The sequence below is a fragment of the Camelina sativa genome, chromosome 7 (assembly GCF_030686135.1).
Source record: "Camelina sativa cultivar CO46 ecotype springtype chromosome 7, ASM3068613v1".
In the NCBI taxonomy this organism is placed as follows: Eukaryota; Viridiplantae; Streptophyta; class Magnoliopsida; order Brassicales; family Brassicaceae; genus Camelina; species Camelina sativa.
The window spans coordinates 7,459,568-7,480,031 of NC_141886.1; the positions used below are offsets into that span (position 1 = coordinate 7,459,568).

The following is a 20,464-nucleotide window of genomic DNA, read 5'->3' on the forward strand; positions in this document are numbered from 1 at the left end:
GTAATAAATGATTATCATATTAGTCTAATGATTCATTTTTGACATTTTTATACAAATTTCTATAACTAATTGTAGATTAACACATTATATAATTTTGCTTCATTTACATGTCTTTTGATATATGTTCATATAACTTTTTATAAATTAAAATTTTATATGTTAAATATATTGTACCCCATGTTAATTATGTTTCTAGATCCGCCCCTGCTCACTCAGTAACTTTTACTCTTTTAGTATAAGTTAAGTATTCTTAACTTTTTATTTCACTTTCTCATGTAATAATGTATGGTTTAGATGCTAATTTGTGTTGTGTTTCAATGATTACAGGTTTGAAATGGAAGCTGCTCTTTTTTCCTTTTTTATGTCGATTAGCAGCTTGCAGCCTAGAATCATGGAAGCTGCTCTTTTGTCTTTTTTGTTTTTGATATGGATTAGCAAGCAGCCTGCAGCTTTAAAGGCTTAAATGATGGATGGTATTGAGTCAGTACCTTCTTCTTTTGAACAATGGATGGTACTGAGTCAATTTTGTGAACTTTGAACCTGTTAATATGATGCTGCCTTTTTGGTGTAACTACTAACTTAGAAAGTACATTGGTTAGAGTTACTTAGTTCATATCTGAAGTATTTATTGTGGTCTTACTCACTAAGGTTTGTAACTTTTAATGGTCTCGCTTCCGTTTTTAGCATTATTTATATTTACATATGTTTTTCCCTTTTTTGGTCTATTTAGGATTAAATTAACCAAACTATATTTTTTTCGGTTTACTTCGGAATGTCAAATTCTCCAAATAACCAAACCGAATAAACCGAAAACCGAATAATCCGAACCGAACTTTTATTCGGTTCAGTTCGATATGATTTTAGAAAAATTGAAAATTTGAAAAACCGATTAAACCAAACCGAATAACCTCAAAAACCGAATGCTCAGGCCTACTTTTAATTTAATCTTAATAATCTTTTTGCTCAACAAAAACAATACTAAAGCCAAAGAATAATCTTATCCTCGATAAATTGCGAATAATTTCTTTTTATAAAGGTGTGATACGTAAATTCGTTTAGCGCAATAACAACACAGTGGTTCGATTCCTACGGAGCATATCACACGTTAGCTCTAAGCTTATCTTGTTTTAATTAAACCCACAAGTTTTAATTAATCGTGTCGCAAATCTCGAAATTTAAGATCCATTAAATGCTTAAATCATTAGTCTAAACTTTAGTAGAGAATAGTGAAAAGTCAAACTCTTCTTGAGTCTTTCTTTTCTTCTCTTATCTCTCTTTCTTGATATAGAACTCTTTTTTAATTGAAACTTCATTCGTAAGCGACGTTTGGTGACCAAATTAGAATTGGGTTTGGTGAAGTTCGTCGTGTCCGGTGTCTCACTTTTCGTTCTTTTGAAGCTTCAATATTTCTGGTAGGGAATTTTCTTTTTATTTCCCACCATTTTTTTTTTCTTTTCTTTTGTTTGACGTAGTTTACAAATTTTGTGGGACTCATCTTCTTGTTTCATATGATTTTTATCTAAGTTTACATGCGTATAAATATGGATTCCATTGCATCTTGTTATGTCATCAAGATCAGAAGAGTGATTTGTGTATAGTTTTCGCTACAATTTTACATCCAGCTTCTCACTGCCTCATCAGGTTGATTAATACTCTATATTCCGTGCGATTATGTATGTAACATGTGTATTCTTATCTCATGATGAATCTGTGATTAGAGTTTACTAAATTTAATTCAACTTTCCAGAAATGACAACGAATTCTTCCAACGGGACGACAACGACAAAGCCACCACCGATGCCTTCTCCTCTGCGTAACTCCAAGTTTTTTCAGGTCAATTCTGTTTTTTTATTTTTCAGTCAAAATATCCCTTAAGACTTAATTCTAGTTAAACGTTGTAGTTATGCACAACTCAAAGTCATAAGTGAATAAAGTTAAAATTCATGGTATAGATCTCAATCTCACCTAAAAAGGCTTTGATAGTTAGAAATGTTTTGACATTGATTTTGTTTTTGTTATGGTCAACAACATGCATTATGCGAGTTTTGAATAACCAGGTGTAGTAATGCAAACTGACATGTCGAAATTGAATTGTTGAATGATTTTGGGAAAGCAGTCGAATATGAGGATCTTGGTGACAGGAGGAGCTGGATTCATTGGTTCACATCTCGTTGATAAATTGATGCAAAACGAAAAGAATGAGGTAATCGTTGCGGATAATTACTTCACAGGATCAAAAGACAATCTCAAGAAATGGATCGGTCATCCAAGATTTGAGCTCATTCGTCATGGTAAATCTTCTTGATTAGTCAATCTTAATTGATACTCAATACTCATAATACAAAACATTGCATTAGTAATTAACACCAATATTTTTTTTTTTTTTTTTTTGTTCACCAAAGTAATTAACACCAATATTAAAACAAAATTCTTCAGATGTGACCGAGCCTCTATTAGTCGAGGTTGATCAAATCTACCATTTAGCATGTCCTGCATCACCAATTTTCTATAAGTACAATCCGGTTAAGGTTTGTTAAATTTCGTTAGCCAAATGATGATATAATAATGTTAATGACTTATGATCATATCTTCATCTTTTTATTGGCAGACGATAAAAACAAATGTGATTGGCACACTTAACATGTTAGGACTAGCTAAGCGGGTTGGAGCTAGAATTTTGCTTACTTCGACATCTGAAGTGTACGGTGATCCTCTTGTTCACCCTCAACCCGAGAGCTATTGGGGAAATGTAAACCCGATTGGTGAGTCATTATATATCTGACAATATGATAAATATTTCTAATAATGTCAGCTTATAAACTAATGAACTAACACATCGATGGATTTGGTGTTGTACGTTATAAGGTGTTAGAAGCTGTTACGATGAAGGAAAACGTGTTGCCGAGACTCTGATGTTTGATTACCATAGGCAACATGGGATTGGTACTATTAATCAGTCTATTGTCATTTCCTTGGAAACTTGGATCTAGTTTTACTAGCTTATTTGTTGTTATTATTATGGGAACAATGTAGAAATACGCATAGCAAGAATTTTCAACACATATGGTCCTCGTATGAACATAGACGATGGTCGTGTCGTGAGCAACTTCATTGCTCAGGCTCTCAGGTGAAACTAACCTCAAGTTCTTGAATTTTCACTTTTTATTAACCGGGTTTTTTTTGAGTCAAATCTAAGACTATTAGTTATGGTTTTGCAGGGGAGAAGCTCTAACTGTTCAGAAACCGGGAACACAAACCCGCAGTTTCTGTTATGTATCAGACATGGTATGTATGTCTATCCTATATAGTGTCTTTATTATGATTCAAAGGATATGATTAAGAACACTTCGGATCTCATAATCATTAAAAATTATACTTGCATTGGTCTTGTTCTTACCGAATCACAAAAAAGGAGAAGAAAAATCGCGATTGATTCAACTAAAAAAAAGTGTGATTGGTAACAACATGCACATCAAATTGCTGAAATGATTTTAACTTTGGTTTTGTAGGTGGACGGTCTAATGCGACTGATGGAAGGAGACCAAACCGGACCGATCAACATAGGCAATCCAGGCGAATTCACGATGGTTGAACTCGCTGAGACGGTTAAAGAGGTTAACAACTGTCATTTTTGTTATTTCATTTTCACATGCATAGATGTGATTATAGCTAGTTGTGTAACAAGTGAGTAATGAGAATTGATATATATATATGCAGCTTATTAAACCGGACATCGAAATAAAAATGGTAGAGAATACACCCGATGATCCAAGACAGAGGAAACCAGACATAAGCAAAGCTAAAGAAGTTCTTGGTTGGGAACCAAAGGTCAAGCTACGTGAAGGGCTTCCTCTTATGGAAGAAGACTTCCGTCTCAGGCTTGGTGTTTCAAAGAAGTGAATGAAACTTATTTCAAGAAGAGAAAAAACTTATTTCAAAAAGATTCATGGATTTGTATGTTTGTTTTTTACCACTCTTTTTCTCTTTTTAACTTGCTAATCCCCGAAGCCTGTTGAGCTTGTGTTTTTATTCTTTTTTGCATTTTTGAGTTTGTAGTGAATAAACTTCCTAACGAGGAACATTTTAGGGAGTGATGTTGTACTACTTGGATATTTTCATGAGCAATGTAATTAATGAGATCAACTAAGCCTAGTTGACAACATGAGTCATTTTATCGTCACTTATCTTGTGAAAACTTGAAAAGTCCTAACTCTTTTCCTTGTACTGCAAACCAAATTTTTGGTTTATAGAGTTTCCTATGCAGAAATCTAGTTTATATCAATTTCTACAACCTTATTATCTCACTCACACCGCTGGTTTGAAGAATAACAAAGAGAACACATTGTTAAGCGCACACTGCAAGGTCTTAAGGTAAGTCTCAACACATGGTAGTAGCCTAGTAGGTACAAAATACTAATTTTTTTATAAAGACTATATACTAGTCAATGGGAGATACATTTAATAGATCCGATGTAGCACAAAAGTTTATTTCAATGATGAAATCCGGGTTCAAACTCCCGCAGCGGAATACTTCGATTGTGATGAAAGGACAGATCCAATATATTTATAATATATACCACTTTTATTTTTGATGAAAATCGATTATGCTTGTCTAAGTTGACTTTTAAGATGAAGTTTTGTTTTGATCTTTGATGAGCTTTTTGTTGAATGAGAGCCATGAAGGAATCTAATTACGGTACAAAGCTAACACCAAGATTGTGATTATCATTTTGCGTTGATCAAAAAAGAAACTCTATGAGTTCATTCTTCAAGATTTGTTCTTCTTTGTTTTGTTTCCACTTTGTATAAGTTTACAACTTGCTGAGAATTTTAGGACAAATACCATAAAGTATTGGTTTGAAGATTGAATCAAGAACACACTTTTTATTAGTAGTTCGAGATCGATGTGATCCCATTCCCAGCTAGTAAGAATAATACCTTGCAATTCACTATTAGTGAAGTCTTATAAGTTAAAGAGAAAGCAAAAAGAATTGAAGAGACACATACAAGAGTAAGAATCTTGTTTCATTCTAGCTAAGCCACCCAATCCTTAAGTTGTGGACACTGTTAAATGCTCCAAACCAGTACACTCCAATAAACTTTAAAAGTCTCTCCTCTTCTTAAGGTTAAGAAAACACTAAAATTTTCATTACTATACTAGTTGATTGGAGATATGTTCAAACAAATCCGCTGTAGCACACAGGTTAATTTCAATTGTGAAATCCGGGTTCAAACCCCGGCAGCGGAATACTTTTTCTCTTTTTTTTAGTCACGTAAAAGACAGTTGACTTTGCAAACAGGAGAGTTTTCTTATCTTTAATGAGCTTTTGTATTGAATGAGGGATTCATCAACAAATCTATAGCTTGCAAGTTGTTTCAAGTCGCGTATAATAAGCTAATATCAAGATTGTGCCAAAAACAAAAAAAAATCAAGATTGTGCTTATCCAATACATAACCGTCGATTATTTTTTCACTCTTTTGGTACTCATCATCAGCGGAGTCTTTGAGTTACATAAGAGAGAAAGAGCTTATAAAAAGAGAAGACAAAGAATCAAGAAGATCTTTGCGCTCTGTTTTTGATCAAAAGCAGAGCCGAAACCACCTCAATACGACATCGTTTCATTCTAGGTAGATACAAAACACACATTATCAGTAACCGTCCCGGTTTATTCACTGGTTCTGAAATATCAAAACAACGACATCATTTCATTCTAGGCTAAAGCTCCCATACTTAACCGGACCGGTTGAAGGAAAAATAACAAAAATACACGATCCGTGTGACTGACTTAATACCCCATCTATAACCGTCGATTCAATACTCATCAACGATCCAATTTCTTCATAACCTTTCTCGCGGATCGTCATCATTAACCCGTACAATCTAAGACTAAAAAGAACGGTCACGATTCATTTCGAAAACAAAGCATCTTCTTTATAAATCCATCATCGATCTCTTCTCCAACCAAACAAAACTTCAAATCGTCTTTTAAACAAATCTCAAATTCTCCCAAGAAAAAAAAGAAAAAAAAAAATGTCAGGAAGAGGAAAAGGAGGAAAAGGGTTAGGCAAAGGAGGAGCAAAAAGACACAGAAAAGTTTTAAGAGACAACATCCAAGGAATCACGAAGCCAGCGATACGTCGTCTCGCTCGTAGAGGAGGAGTGAAACGTATCAGTGGTCTGATCTACGAAGAAACGAGAGGTGTGCTGAAGATCTTTCTCGAGAACGTGATTAGAGACGCTGTGACGTATACTGAACACGCTAGGAGGAAGACTGTTACTGCTATGGATGTTGTTTATGCTTTGAAGAGACAAGGACGTACTCTTTATGGATTTGGTGGTTGATTTTAACAAATTTGTTTTTTTGCTGGTTGATTAATTAAGTCTTGCTGTCAAGAAATTTCAGAATTATTTAGGGATTTAGGGTTTTGAGATTTGTAATTAGGGTAATTGCAAGTTGCTGTAATGAAGATCTCATTTGGTTAATGATAATTTCAATTGCTCTGAACTCTAATTCCTCTAAATTGCTTTAAATGACTCTAAATTGCTCTAATTGCTCTAAATGACACTAAAAATTGGCTTGAGACTTTGAGTAATCTCATATGAACACAGTAGACAGAATGAATTAAATTATAAGCAATTGGGTTTTTTTTTGTAGAACGTAATCAAATTATGGACTAAATTTTAGCGTTTTAGAGTTTCGAGTTTTAAAACATAAGATTTAAGACTTATAAACTTGTGAGCTAAATTTGAAACACTATTATTATTATTACTCTCAACATCCACGTCAGCGATCCAAGACATAATTTTGTAACAACCATTTCACCGTCAGATCAGATAGAATCAACGGTCAATATAACGACACAGATTCTAAAAGGAAAAAAAAAAATCAAATTGTGGACTAAATTTGAGCATTTTAGAGTTTTTGGAGTTTAAATATAAGACTCATAAACTTGTGAGATACTATTGTTATTACTCAACAGCCACGTCAACGATCCAGGACATTCTTCTGTAACGAAATATATACCGTCAGATCAGATTTAATCAACGGTCAATACAGCGACACAGATTATAAAAGAAAGAAAAAGAAAGGGCCCTACCGGATTCGAACCGGTGACCTATTGATCTGCAGTCAATTGCTCTACCACTGAGCTAAGGACCCTTTGTTGTTTACGATTACAATTAAACTAAGATAAATCGTAACATATTAAGTTAATCAACATTGTTCTTCCATTTCGACAACACCTTCGATACCAAAACAAGACCGTAACAAAGAGACAGAAGCAATAACCATAACGCCTGCGAATATAGTCGGAACAAAAAGATCCAAAGTCGATTTCTTCACCATTTCTGAGGGTATGATCACAGTTTCTTCCATCGGAATCCTTAAGAACCCATCTGAAGAAGACGATGATGATATTTTGGACACGAAAGCCATCTCCGGAGCGAATGAAGCCAAAGCCACCGTTAACATTAGGAGTACTGTCCATGTTGCTGCTTGAACAAGAACTTGCCAACGTGCTGATGAGACTTTCTCAAGAATTGGTTCCATTGTAAGGTTCAAAACTAGAAGTTGTGTAGTTTTGTCTTGTGTGTGAAGTTAAAAAAAGAAGATTTTGAGTGTGTTTTGTGGATTCTGATAATACTATGTGACGAAGAAGGAGTGGGAGAGAGGGCGCTTACACGTTTTCACGAACTCTATTTTAAAATTACGATTTTGTCATTTTTCTTATTAATCTTGAATGAATTAGGTTGTGGTGGTTTGAATAAAATTTGTAGTGACCGAGTTTTAATGATTATTCACCTAACTAACGAGAGAAAAATGTACACCGAGAACTAATCTAGTGTCTCAGATGATAGGAGTAGAGAATTGGTCAATGAAGGGTTGAGAATGAGTTATGAGATTTTTTACAATCTATATAATAATAGCAATCAGAATAAATGTCAATAACAGCTGTGATTTTTCATCGTATTTTTTCGTAAAAAGTATGTTGTAACTTAAAAAAATATATACGATTGCGTCTGTTCATTGTATAGTTATGTGTTTTCACTATATTTTTTCCATTTTCTTAATCACTACTTTTCTTTTAAATAGTTGTGTCTATTCATTATTCATGTCTTGTGAACTATATATAGGTTTGTCTGTTCTTTAGTTACTAATAAATCATTGTTTTTTAAGACATGTTTTTTGTTTTATGTTAAACCAAAATAATTTAAATATTAATATATTAATATCCAGTATCTAATGTTATTCTATAATCTAATTTAGAGATTTTAGAAATAATTATAGCAATATAAAATTTTAATTTTAAAATATAATTTAGTGTTGCATCTATTATCTTAACACTTTGTAAAATATGTATTTTCTTTTTAGAAGTGTATTTTTACTATAATTTTTCTTGATATATTTTCACTAAAGACTAAATATATTTTGTATTTATAATTATATTATTAGAAAGTTACATTTACTCATTACAACCATTCATTAGATATTCTCACTTAAGATCACTTTTTATTATAGTTTTATACTAATAATATAAATATTAATAACAGTTATAATAATTGCAATTTTTTTTTGTCATAATTCTTTACAAAATATCTTATATTTATAATACATTAAACAACATTTTTGACAAAATTGGCTCGACTCAATATAACTTTTCACTATATAATTATTTTTTGAGTTGTCTCTTTGGCAAAATATGTTTTTTATCATGAACAAAATTTTTGGTTTTCATTTGACGATTGTGTTTTTACTAATACTTTATTTTTAACATTTGTGTAGTTTTAGTACTACTTATTATTTTCTTTTTCTTTTAGGATCATATACTTTTAAACTATTCTATTACTTTTAAATACATACATAATATATAAGTTTAAATTTATTTTAATTTATATATTTTTTCTTTGAAATTTTTTTCCGCGATATTGCCGGAGTCTGAATACTAGTGATGATAAGAGTAATATTTTTGAATATTTTAATTGTTGTTAAAGTTTGTGGCTTTGACTAAATCCAATGTATATGTGGCAGTAAGAAGAGGTTAGCGATAGACTAACTAACATTACTCTCTAATTCAAGTTGAACATATCCTAAGTTCCTAACACATGTCACTCATTGGCAACTTCTAACTACATACTTCACATGACCAAAAAAAAAAAGTAAGACTACTTAACTTCTGTTTCACAAGTGAGGTTAACCATAATTAATTAGTCTAAGAAGCTGGACTAATGCAAACCCTCGTTGGGTTTTAAATGGTGATCTAGCAACTCTCGTTTTCTAAAGATCACATATATTCTCACATCTATATTTAGTTGTCCAGGCTCGAGCACATCCTCTTAGATCTCTCTTTTTGTTGCATATTAGCTAAGGTGAATTTAAAGAATTTAAACATAGTTTTTAAAAATTTATTTTAATGATCCATGTAAAATTATTTCAACCAAAAAATCTTGTTACATAATATGCATCCTTAAATAGAAAGTAGGTTCGAGAGTAATGCAAGAATTTTTTTAAAAATTCAGTATCTTGAATCATAGATTTTAGAGGTTTTAGATAATCATCATAAATCTCTTTCTGTTTTGATTTCTTTTTCTTAGTCAACAGTTAGTTTTAGGATTCCATTTCTGATTATTTCATTTAGTTTTAACTAATGTTATAGCCTATCAAAAAAAAACTAATGTTATATGTTATTGCTTGGAAATTTTTTATGTTTTGCTAAATTTTTTTTTTCCTCTTGCTTATTTTTGCCGACATATATTTGTTTTCTTCAAATTTTACATTAGTTATAGATTTATAATGTATTGATATAGTTGCAATAATCTATGGTATACCGTATACCCTATCATTCATTAATTTTTATTTAGTTAAAGAAATTGGTTCGTGGATTTTCGCGGGACTTATGCGGACGATAGCCAGGATATTTACATCAGAGTGGATCCTGCTGAACTAAGTAACATTCTTCCCCTATTATGTAGGAAAAAAAAATCTTGTCCGGTTCATTTTCACATTAGCAACATCTCTCTTGATTGGTACCATCTTCTGGCAAATAGGAGGTAACAGGTCGACCGCAGAAGACTTATCTATGGTCATAGGAGCATTGTACGCCACGGTTATTTTCGTGGGAATCAATAACTGTTCGACGGTACAACCTATCCAAGTTGTGAGTGGCGGCGGTATACTAAGCTGGGAAGGGGTGGTTTTGGCATGGTTGTCTCTAAGGAACAAAATATACTATATATGATGCAACTCTAGAAACATTTCACAGAATCCGAAGCGTATAGGGTTTGAATCACATTCAAGCTTCAAACTTAATCACTATTCTTCACAACACATGGAGATTATTACCATATATTAGTTTGGCCGTTTGTGAAAATAACCAAACCCCAAACCGAAACTAAAAACGTTGTTATATATATAAGCTAATAAACGTCTCATCATCTCTATGACCCCATTTTTATCTTAAGAAAGATTGATCCTCTTATTCCGACTCTCGTTGTTACTTACTAAAGATATCTATTTTGGTCACATCTATTCTGAGGGGCGTCCATCATTTCTAAGATGAATAAACAAGAGCTAAGCTCAAGACTAATTCACAACTCTTAAGTTATTATTTTCATCTAGTAAAATTACCAATTCATCATACAAAACTATCAATAAAACCAAGAAATTTCAATTACCATGCACCATTTAAAGTTAAACTCAAACTTTTTGTAGAACTTCAAAAACAAATTTCGACACAATTCCAAGTCACTTAACATTCATAATCTACTTCAAAAGAAACAATAATACCATAACATTCTTCAACTAATTACATACAAAGTCATAAACCCATCAGATTACATAACAAAACAAACCCATATGTTAAACCTAAAAACCCCACAGAAACCAGCTAAAACCACCCGAACCTAAGAGCCTTCGTTCCTTCAGAAACAGCATGCTTAGCAAGTTCACCAGGTAACACAAGTCTAACACCTGTCTGAATCTCCCTCGAAGTGATCGTAAATTTCTTGTTATTCCTAGCCAACTTCGAAGCTTCTTGCGTAAGTTTCTCGAATATATCGTTGATAGAACTGTTCATAATCTTCATAGCTTTGCTTAAGATTCCAATATCTAGATGAACTTGTTTCAGAACCTTGAAGATGTAGGTCTTGTCTGTCTCTCTGCTTTTCTTGACTCGTTTCTTCTTCTTTTCGACGCCTGAGGCTTCTTTAGGTAGTTTTTTTCTTGCTTCTGTTTCTTCTCTGCTGGAGCTTTTTCTATTGATGGCGTGGAGATGTTGTATCCGTTGGATTGATAAGTAAGTGTTTTTCTTCTTTGTGGAGAATAATTAGGATTGCTGATGTGTATTAAGCGGTTAAATAGTCCAACTTTTTTTTTAAAATAAACAAATAGAATAAATATATTAAATATCGATAAAAAATTTGATTTTTTATTTAAAGAATAAATGAATAGTTAATATAATAATACAATTTAAGAATGATGTAAACTTCTTATTTTTTGGGTGGTTAGCAATCGCCTATTTTTCTCCTCTAATCGTTTCTTTGAACCACTCATTCCAACCACATGTTTCAATCACTTCTCCTAACCGTTGTTTTGGTCGGTAAGTTATAAGGTGGTTCGTTTGTAAACTAGGTACCGATCAATTTCTTTTAGGTGATGTAAAATGCTAACGATCCTGATTAGTGATAGAAACAATTTGACAATATTAAGTACGTAGTGAAGAGATATATATGAAGAAGGTTAGTTGAGTTTGTCGTGAAAGAGATAGAAGAGATATGAATTAAATCAAAGTGTGCGATTTTTCTCATTAACTCAAAGTTTGACGTTACTATGGATCTATGTAATAAGAGATAGTTCTTAGTTTCTGACTCTATTCAAGTTGCTTTGCCAGGACCATACCAACACAACCATCTGACATCTTATTCGGACTAATCCTTATAGTGAATTGACTCAACGAAAAAGCAATCCATAAAGTTGATATTGGGCCAAATCCTTAAGTCTCGCCAACCATGACTTTTGTTTCTAATAGAAGACTACTCCTTACTTCTTACTTCCTCTACTGAGTTCTTTAAAAATTACTTCATTTGGTGTCTATTTTTTGTTTTAATAAATTATTTATATGTTTTTTGGATTTGATGAAATGCGAGCTAGTGGAAAGCTTTAGTAAATTTCTGAAAATCACTAATTCAACAAGCAGTTGACCTTACTAGCTTGTATGATTATTAATTTAGCCGACGAAACTATACTAAATTATAGTAAAATAAAGAGATAACGACATAAACTCAGACATCATTACTATCTTCACCAAGAAACCTCAAAAACTCAATACAAGCTAGTTAATCAGATATTTCTGAAATCAAAGAACTAATTGGATTTCCAAAAGTTAAAGCATGTTTTCAAGAAAAAAGAAGAAGCAAAGGAGATAGATTGCCAAAGAGATAATTATCTAAATTTTAGTTAATCGTTTCCAACCATTAATTTAGTTGACGAGAGACCCCATTATTGTTTCATAGCGACAAAGGTGAAAATGATAGTTCTGAAAATCTGTTGAAGACTATTCAGTTTCAAAATCTATTTTGGACCGGCCTCATTCATCAAAGAATTATAGTCAGATCTCATTATCAATTTTCTTTACAAACTTCAACATTTTTTTTTTTTTTTTTCAGTTTGGGCTTTAAACATGTTTGGAAATATGATTTGTGTTTTCGGGTTTGACCTGTTTAAAAATTATATGGGACCAACAATTGTATGATGCAGTTTATATATAATTTTTGTTTTAGTTAGTTTTTTTTATAGATAACTTATTAATATGTGTCGTACACATGCGAATTAATCTGTATTATATTGTATTAATCATATAGTTATCATAAAAAGGTAATATATACTCCTAATATTAATGGTTGGAAACGATTAACTAAAATTTATCAACTATTGAAACCCTAAATATTTATTTTTTGATAAAGAATTTTGGTTAATTACTTCTTCCAACCGATTTTTTGATCGGTAACTTCCATGGACCATGGTGATTCGTTTGTGAAAAATAAACCCTTAATAATTTTGAAAGAAATTAATTAATTAAGTAATCCAAAATCTTAAATATAATTTATATAGTTATGTAAACTAAATATACACAAAGTACAAGTTTGAAGAAAAACAAAAAGCAAAATTTTAGAAGCCCCTTGTAAGTGTATACGTTTTGATATCTCGAACAAATTCATAAACCTTTTCGTAAGTACGTTTGAGGTAGAACATATTTACGTCAACGTTCCAAACAATAGGATGCTATATAATAGTGACTGCTTAAGTTGAAACTTGATTTTTTCTCCACGAAAACGTCTGGCAAAACTAATCTTTTTTTTTTCACAACCATGCAACAAATCGAAGCTATTTTCTCATCACAAAAAAAAAAAATCATCCTCATTAATTATATACTTCTTTGTAACTGGAGATAGATCCACGAAGCCTAAACAAATCCACCGATCAATTGTATGACAATAACCACTAAACTACATGACTATAACCACTAAACTACAATCACTTGCTTCTTCTTATCATATCTTTCGGTAACAACGACTCATTTTAATTGAGATTTAGTTTTAATTATGTGGATATTTTGTTCTCCATGACCCATGACATAGATTTCTTGTATACTAATTAGTCTTCTTTTGAGCCAAAAAGTCATAGCTTAAATGAAAAGAAATCTCGAATGTCTAGTAAATGCCTTTCTTTCTTCGGTGCCAAATGTTTCTTGCAGCAAATTTGTAACTTCATAATACGGATTTTGCATGTATTTCTAAAAAAGTATCATTGAATTTAATCTGATAATGTCTGATTTTTATATAATATTACGCTATTTGTGTTAATCATTCACGGAAAGATAAAGACTTATCGATTTTTTTGTTTTCAGTTTTAGCAGAAATTTTTGTTAGCAATCAAAGAAGCCCTAGATCCAAACTTTATCGCTCCATCTATCTCCGTACAGTTTATTCAAATATATCGTCACCTATAGATCTAGCTAGGGCGTTTGGAATATTGGAATTACTAATGTTTGAACTTTGTTTTTCTAGGAAACTATATAAATAATATCGTGGTTTACAATTGGTCCGATAATGCCAAAATTATTGGAGCGATGCGTCTCATCACACAATATATTCATTCTCATATAAATACTTAAATCAGACATTCCGTCTACCAAATGACTATAACCACATGACTATAATCTGCAATCTCTGGTCTAATCCACATGAATATAACCACTAAACTAACATATATAAATGTTTATCACCAACGACTCATTTCAATTGGGCGTTATTTTTATGTGGATATCTTGGTTCTCCATGACCATGACATAACTTTTGAATTCTATAATCTGTCTTTTCTTTGAACCAAAGAGTCATAGCTAAACCGAACAGAAATCTCGAAATTTCTAGTAAGTGACTTTCCATTTTCGTTACCAAAAGTAATTATGAAGAAGACATAATTACAGAAAAATAAGAAAACCAAGATACTCCTATGTATAAGACAAATATATCGGATTAGTTTATCAAACCAAATAAAATATATATGGTCCTTTGGAACATGATTCTACTGAAACTCTACTACTAACAGAACAGTAAAACTACTTCATATTAACTAAAGAATCTGAACCTTCTGTGTTTCATTTGTTTAAAGTGTGTTATTGGAGTTCAAAATTAATATAATGTTTTCAGAATTCATAGTATATGTCTACGTAAATTATAAATGAGTCTCCAAGAAAGAATTCAACAAAATGATTATTACTAAAACAGACCCTATATATTATTTTTTAAAAATATAATATATAATTCGACAATATGTATCTATACATGACGGTATACCATAAAGTTTTTATACAAAAATTACTGAAAGTCTAAAGAAATAAAAGTATTAGATAAAGTAAACTTACGCTACACAAGTATACCTCCCAAAAAAGAAAAAGAACAAAATTAGAAAATCAACCTCCCAAGCTCCAACTTCAAATCTTCGTTCTCTAAAGGCGTCAAGTTCAAATCCAAACACAAAACCCTCTTACCATTACCACCGCCAGACTTCTTCATCGTCACCGGCGCCGTAGCAGGAGCCAAACTCCGGCCACCTCCTCCTCCTGCTCCACCTCTATGCTTCCTCATGTGACCACCCAAGGCTTGCCCTACGGCGAACTCAGCACCACATATGGGACACTCGTGTTTCACCGGTTTGACTCTCTTGGGAGAAGGAGGTGCGTGGCCTTCAAGTGCTGCCGATCGCCTGTGGCTGGCTCGGTGGCCTCCCAAGGCTTGAAACGACGGGAACTCTTTGTTGCATGTCTTGCACGCGAAAACACGGCTTTTGGTGTCGTTTTGATGATTCTTTGATAGAAGAATCAAACAACTAGCCATCTTGTTTATCATCTCCATATCTGATCTTTCCCTTTCCATTTTAATTGATCTGAAAAAGAAAAAAGAAACGAAACTCTTTGTTTTGGATGAGAGATGGAGAGAAATGAAAAATGAAACGAAGACTTTGTTGATAAATGTATTTTTTTGATCGTGCTTATATAAGCGAAAAAAACTTAGCTTAGCTTTTTTTGCATTGACTTTTTTTTGTTTGTGATACAAAGTGCTGAAATTCTTGTTTTACCCTTTCTTCCTGCTGAACAAACACCTTTTCGTTGACCCTCCACGTTCAATAATAGTTTCGTGTTATTCTAAACAAAAATAGCAAAAATATAATAATAACTGACTATTCATTTGATTGTTTACAAATCATATATATTTAGTATCATGTTCAACTGCTAAACGAGAAAGACATGTAAACAGAATCTATAAGGCCATAAGTTACATGAATGACCATATAATGCGAAACACTAGATGATGTATATTTCATTATTTGTTTCATCGACCACATAGAAGATTGTAGCAACTGAACGTTAGATTTATAGAAATCTCAACAAATGAAAGTTTGAAGATATCTAACGTAATTTCACGTAATATCAATTAGTCTTGTATAAGTAATTCATTAAATATAGCAAAGATCCAATTGTTTGACCCAAAGTTTATTAAAGTGATTTAGAAAGTAATATACTGCATTACAAAAATTGTGCTATGATTAAAAAATAATGATATTTTCTAAGCTTATGATGTTGTTGGTACCAACCAATGCTAATGGGTAATACAGCTGCGTTTGCCACAACACATATATTGTTGTCATTCATAATCTAACCATCAAGAGAATCAAAAATAATAAAAATGTTTTGTCAACAAGTAACTATGGTTTAATTAATATCTGAAAGTGGGATTATAATTTTATGGTGGAAATTATTTAATAAAAATTAAAGATAACACATAAGATATTGGTAGTTGTACACTGGTCGATCTTTCTTGGAGAAACCATGACCATGCATGTTTTGTGTTCGCGTCTTACCAGCCATAAATATATAAATATGGACGTATCAAAGGATAAAGAGCTTATAGAACCGTGGCTCATAGAAACATTGGTTGTGATATCTTCTTTTAGTGCCAAAAGACTCATCTGTTTTTTTTTTCCAAGACTTTTTAAAAGAAACGATTATATTAAGAAATGGGTATTTTGGTAATTGAAGAACAAGTACGGTAAGACTTTTTGGTACGGCAAGTTGCGATTGAGTCACAGAAACGTCATCGCCTACCAAACCCAAACGACGAGCGGAAACAAAATAGTCGTGAGTCAGACGCTCTAGAGTGTTTTACTATTATAAAACCCTCTCTTTATCCCCCCACTCGCAGTTTCACACGCGTGTGACTCTTTAATCAAACTTTTTACTATTACCAAACTTTTTTTTCCACTTTTTGTTTTGTGTTTCCTCGTGTAGATTAGATCAATCTTCTTCAATCAACATCATCACGCATGAAAACTACCTTACGTGTTTTGTTTATCTTGCATGTTTTAGGTGTGTAAATTTAATTCTTAATTCTTAATGACTCGAAACTACATTTTCTGAGTTCATACGGTCATACCTTACCTATAATCCAAATTCAGATATTCACGTTCTATACTGAACCATACATTTTTTTTTTAATATATATATTACTTTTCATTAGATAAGGTGAACAATGATTTATGAAGATGGTAAAGTAAACCGATGTCTTAAATCAAAGAGAAAAAAATAAATTTAGTGGTTTTAATATAGTTTGCAAGCTCACAAATGTATGTAGACATAATGACTACATTTAATATTATTTTTCATTTCTCTCTATACAAAAGCTTTTATGGTCGGTTACTACAAAAAGGATGTCCTAAATATATGGTATACCAAAACCTTTCACTTAAGAATATAGAAATTGGTCAAGCAAGCTATATGTACAATTTTAAATGATTATAACTAATTCAGTGACTTATTCTCCAATATATAGCACGTATTATCGAAATATGTTAACTAACATGGTGGGTCATGTAGTTCATAGATTTATTTTGCTTTGTTATGAAAGTGCAGAAAAATAAATATATTAAGTGACCACAAAGAAAAACACAAATCTCTAACTTTCTCCTTTTTGTTAGAAACTGAAATCTCTAACTTTAACAATATTCAACAACAAGCGTGTTTGACTTAATGTTTAAAATTGCTAAAAAAATATTAAAATATATCAACTATTCAAATCTAAAGTTAGAAGTATTTTTGTTGAAAGAATTACGAAAACTATGATAGTATATATTTTTTAAATACTAATTTTGAGAATAGTATTTTTTTTGATGTTTTTTATTTTTTAGGTAGAGTGGAAAAAACATAAATTTATCTTATTTTTTTAATAAAATTAATGATTTTTATTTTCAGAAAACTAATAAGATAAAGTTATAATATTATTTGACTCGCACCGTATTTCCCGATGAAATTTGGAAACTTAGGGTTTGAATGGTAACTGCGGTCAGAGCGACCAAATCCGTCTGCGGTCTAGATTACTCTATTTTTGGGGCGGACTACAGATCGCTGCGGACCAATTCTATTTATATGCAAAAGTGGTCCGTAGTTGGTCCGTAGCGGTCTTATCTCTGCTTTATTTGGATCGCACCACTATGAACTACATTTGCTGAATGGTAAATAAAAAGCGGTTCAGTGCGCAGACGGATTTGTTCGCCTTAATCGCTGCAATCATTGACACTCTTAATTTAAATTTTGATTAAGTCTTGCTTTGATTTGGATGCGTTTGGGTTCAATTTTTCTTTAGTCCTTTTAATTCGACATTAATACTTCTTTTAGTTTTGTTGCATGAATCACATGGGGTTTATGTGCAAGATGGACATTTAATATTTTTCGAAGTCTAAAATCTATTCTCGTGAAAGAATACAAAAAAGTAACCGATGGAAAATAAAATTTCAACAAAAAAAATCCGTACACGAAAGTACACAGGCGCGCGTGAAGTTAAGTGTGAAGAAGATTAAAATAGAAAAAAGTCCATGATCCACGCCGCCCTTTCACAAAAAGAAAAAAAAAGGTTGAACATTAAAATATTTGAAATCACATTAGTATTTTGGTATACAAATTCTAAGATTCTAGACTCAAATCTCTCTACGGAGAGTCTGAGATTTACCTAATTAATAAATCATGATCCCTTTTGTGCTTTACAACTTACGTGGATCATTTTGTCTCACATAATTAGATTTTAAGATTGTGTTTAAATGAACTAATCGTTTTGACTCCAAATTCGTCCACAGTCAAAGAATTAGTGCCCTACGTGTCATTGTTAGTTTCGGGTTAGTAAGATGTCCAATCAGATTCTCAAGTTTGTTTAGGTGTTAAGAAGTATACCAATCAAATTGGAACCAACTATATTTCAGTTTTGGTTAGGACATTAATTTTCACATAGAAGATAAGAGAAGTTAATACATAGTTGAAGATGATGTTAAAACACTTGTATTGTAAGGTCATGAATCCAAATTTAGGAAGTTTAGGCTTGCGGTACCAAATATCACCATATATACCATATATTTAGAAGTCACAAAACGAATATTTATTTCGGTTAGTTAGATAAATTTTTGGTATTTAATTATTTCTGCAATATTTGTTTCCTCGTCTTGGTAATATAAGATATATAAATAAACTATTGAAATCTAGTGATTTTTTTGAGACACTTTATATTAGTGATGTGTTTGTGTTTTATAGAGTTTAACTATGGTTTTTACATTTGTACTGAGTATTTTATTGAGTTAAAGTGTGCTTTTAGGTCTTGTTAATCCTTTGTGAGTTTTTACAGGTTTTAGGTTGTTCAGTAAGGAAACTGGACGTTTTGAGACGAAAACATGCATTTGGAGCTAAAGGACCAATTGAAGCGTCAAAAATTTGGCCTCAGAGGAAAGACTTTTTACCGCTAGATCTTTCTCAAATTTGGACACAAGTTTCATGAAAATGTTATCTGTTATTTTCAAGTGGTTTGAAGAAGATCTAACCGTGTAATCGAAAGTTATGGGCAATACAGTGAAGACAGATCAATCTGGCGAGTAGATGAAGCAAGCGCAGTACAAGACATAGAATCGACCGGTCCCATCCCCGAATCAAGTTTTTTTTTTGTTTTATACCAAATTTTAGGGTTTATTTTGATATTTAAGTTAGAGACTCGACTTCCAAATACATAAGCTTTATTTTCTAAGACGATTCTGTATTGAGAGCTGAGGGAAGAAGATTTCTAATCCTTCTTTACACTTTGGAGAAGATTTCTAAACACTATTATCTATTCTTTTGCAATTCAATTATGTTTTCTTTATCATTGATTTGCTGTTTTACGTCTGAGTAGTTTCTTAATTGGGTTTAGAGTTTCAGAAGGGTTTATATGATTAATTGATGTTAAGTTGTTAGATTTGGGATTGATCTTATTGTTCTTCATCTATTGTTGTTCTTAATGCTTAAGCTAGATTGATCACCTAGATTAAGATCTTAGGTTAAATTCATCGAGGCACCAAAAGTGTTGTTGAGATGCTTGAATAGAACATAGGTGAGCAAAGTGATCTTTAGCCAACGAGAGTTGAAGCTAAGGCACTTTGTGAACAAATCAAACTTGAACTTGTTAATGCTTGCTTGGTTTGCTAGATTCAAACGAGAGTTTAGGATCTAGTTTATTCACTGCTTAGATAGTTAACGCTGCGAGAGTGGGTTAGCTCTACAATTGTGATTTGAGTTCGAGAATGGTGTTTAATGCATCCCTATCTAATTTTCCAAATTTGTTATCATATTTCCTAACGATTCCCTGTGTCCAATGCTTTTTATTTATTGAACTAAAATACTCTTTTATTTACTGCTTTTTGTTAGTCACTTTCATCATAAATTTTTCTTTGTCTTAGCTATATTTAATGTTCATAATTTCATAGTGTAATTGCTTGGTCTCTCAGGATTCGATCCTGAAGTATTACATCGATATCACTAGATCGTGGTTGAGTACGCATTATGTTATTAATTGACCTTTGATCAATTAGAAAACATGATTTAAAAAAAAAATGAAATAGT

At 32.0% G+C, this 20,464-nt stretch overlaps 3 protein-coding genes, 1 non-coding gene and 1 pseudogene across 12 annotated transcripts; 2 read left to right on the forward strand and 3 right to left on the reverse strand.

Annotated features, from left to right (window-relative positions):
* Positions 1 to 1,095: 1,095 nt before the first annotated feature.
* On the forward strand, positions 1,096 to 4,180 carry LOC147940998 (UDP-glucuronic acid decarboxylase 6-like). Of its 8 annotated transcripts, XM_087459059.1 has the most exons (11): positions 1,159 to 1,412; positions 1,525 to 1,641; positions 1,748 to 1,833; positions 2,117 to 2,291; positions 2,437 to 2,528; positions 2,609 to 2,762; positions 2,866 to 2,943; positions 3,034 to 3,127; positions 3,219 to 3,285; positions 3,510 to 3,614; positions 3,718 to 4,180. In XM_087459059.1, exons 3-11 carry the CDS (start codon positions 1,750 to 1,752, stop codon positions 3,898 to 3,900), a joined length of 1,032 nt encoding a protein of 343 aa, XP_087315185.1. In that variant the 5' UTR covers positions 1,159 to 1,412; positions 1,525 to 1,641; positions 1,748 to 1,749; the 3' UTR covers positions 3,901 to 4,180. The 8 variants fall into 8 exon arrangements, with proteins under 8 accessions (XP_087315186.1, XP_087315188.1, XP_087315189.1 ...); XM_087459060.1 differs by lacking the exon at positions 1,525 to 1,641 and having other exon boundaries at positions 1,096 to 1,412; XM_087459062.1 differs by lacking the exon at positions 2,437 to 2,528 and having other exon boundaries at positions 1,125 to 1,412; positions 2,649 to 2,762.
* A 1,770-nt stretch (positions 4,181 to 5,950) lies between these two features.
* On the forward strand, positions 5,951 to 6,507 carry LOC147940999 (histone H4). The gene has a single exon (XM_087460331.1). The coding sequence runs from the start codon at positions 6,033 to 6,035 to the stop codon at positions 6,342 to 6,344; it is 312 nt and encodes a 103-aa protein (XP_087316457.1). The 5' UTR covers positions 5,951 to 6,032; the 3' UTR covers positions 6,345 to 6,507.
* A 582-nt stretch (positions 6,508 to 7,089) lies between these two features.
* TRNAC-GCA (transfer RNA cysteine (anticodon GCA)) lies at positions 7,090 to 7,161 on the reverse strand. The gene has a single exon. It is a non-coding gene; the product is annotated as a tRNA-Cys (tRNA).
* On the reverse strand, positions 7,090 to 7,595 carry LOC147941000 (uncharacterized). Its single transcript, XM_087456378.1, has one exon. It carries the CDS (start codon positions 7,549 to 7,551, stop codon positions 7,216 to 7,218), a length of 336 nt encoding a protein of 111 aa, XP_087312504.1. The 5' UTR covers positions 7,552 to 7,595; the 3' UTR covers positions 7,090 to 7,215.
* Positions 7,596 to 14,793: 7,198 nt separating this feature from the next.
* Positions 14,794 to 15,518, reverse strand: LOC147941002 (zinc finger protein ZAT12 pseudogene; annotated as a pseudogene). The gene has a single exon (XR_015562556.1). The product of XR_015562556.1 is annotated as a zinc finger protein ZAT12 pseudogene (transcript).
* Positions 15,519 to 20,464: the final 4,946 nt, after the last annotated feature.

Coding starts and splice junctions, on each gene's coding strand:
- LOC147940998 (XM_087459060.1), top strand. CDS start 1,750: ATGACAACGAATTCTTCCAACGGGACGACAACGACAAAGCCACCACCG. Junction 2,529..2,608: donor ATAAGTACAATCCGGTTAAG/GTTTGTTAAATT, acceptor TTTTATTGGCAG/ACGATAAAAACAAATGTGAT. Junction 3,128..3,218: donor TTCATTGCTCAGGCTCTCAG/GTGAAACTAACC, acceptor ATGGTTTTGCAG/GGGAGAAGCTCTAACTGTTC.
- LOC147940999 (XM_087460331.1), top strand. CDS start 6,033: ATGTCAGGAAGAGGAAAAGGAGGAAAAGGGTTAGGCAAAGGAGGAGCA.
- LOC147941000 (XM_087456378.1), bottom strand. CDS start 7,551: ATGGAACCAATTCTTGAGAAAGTCTCATCAGCACGTTGGCAAGTTCTT.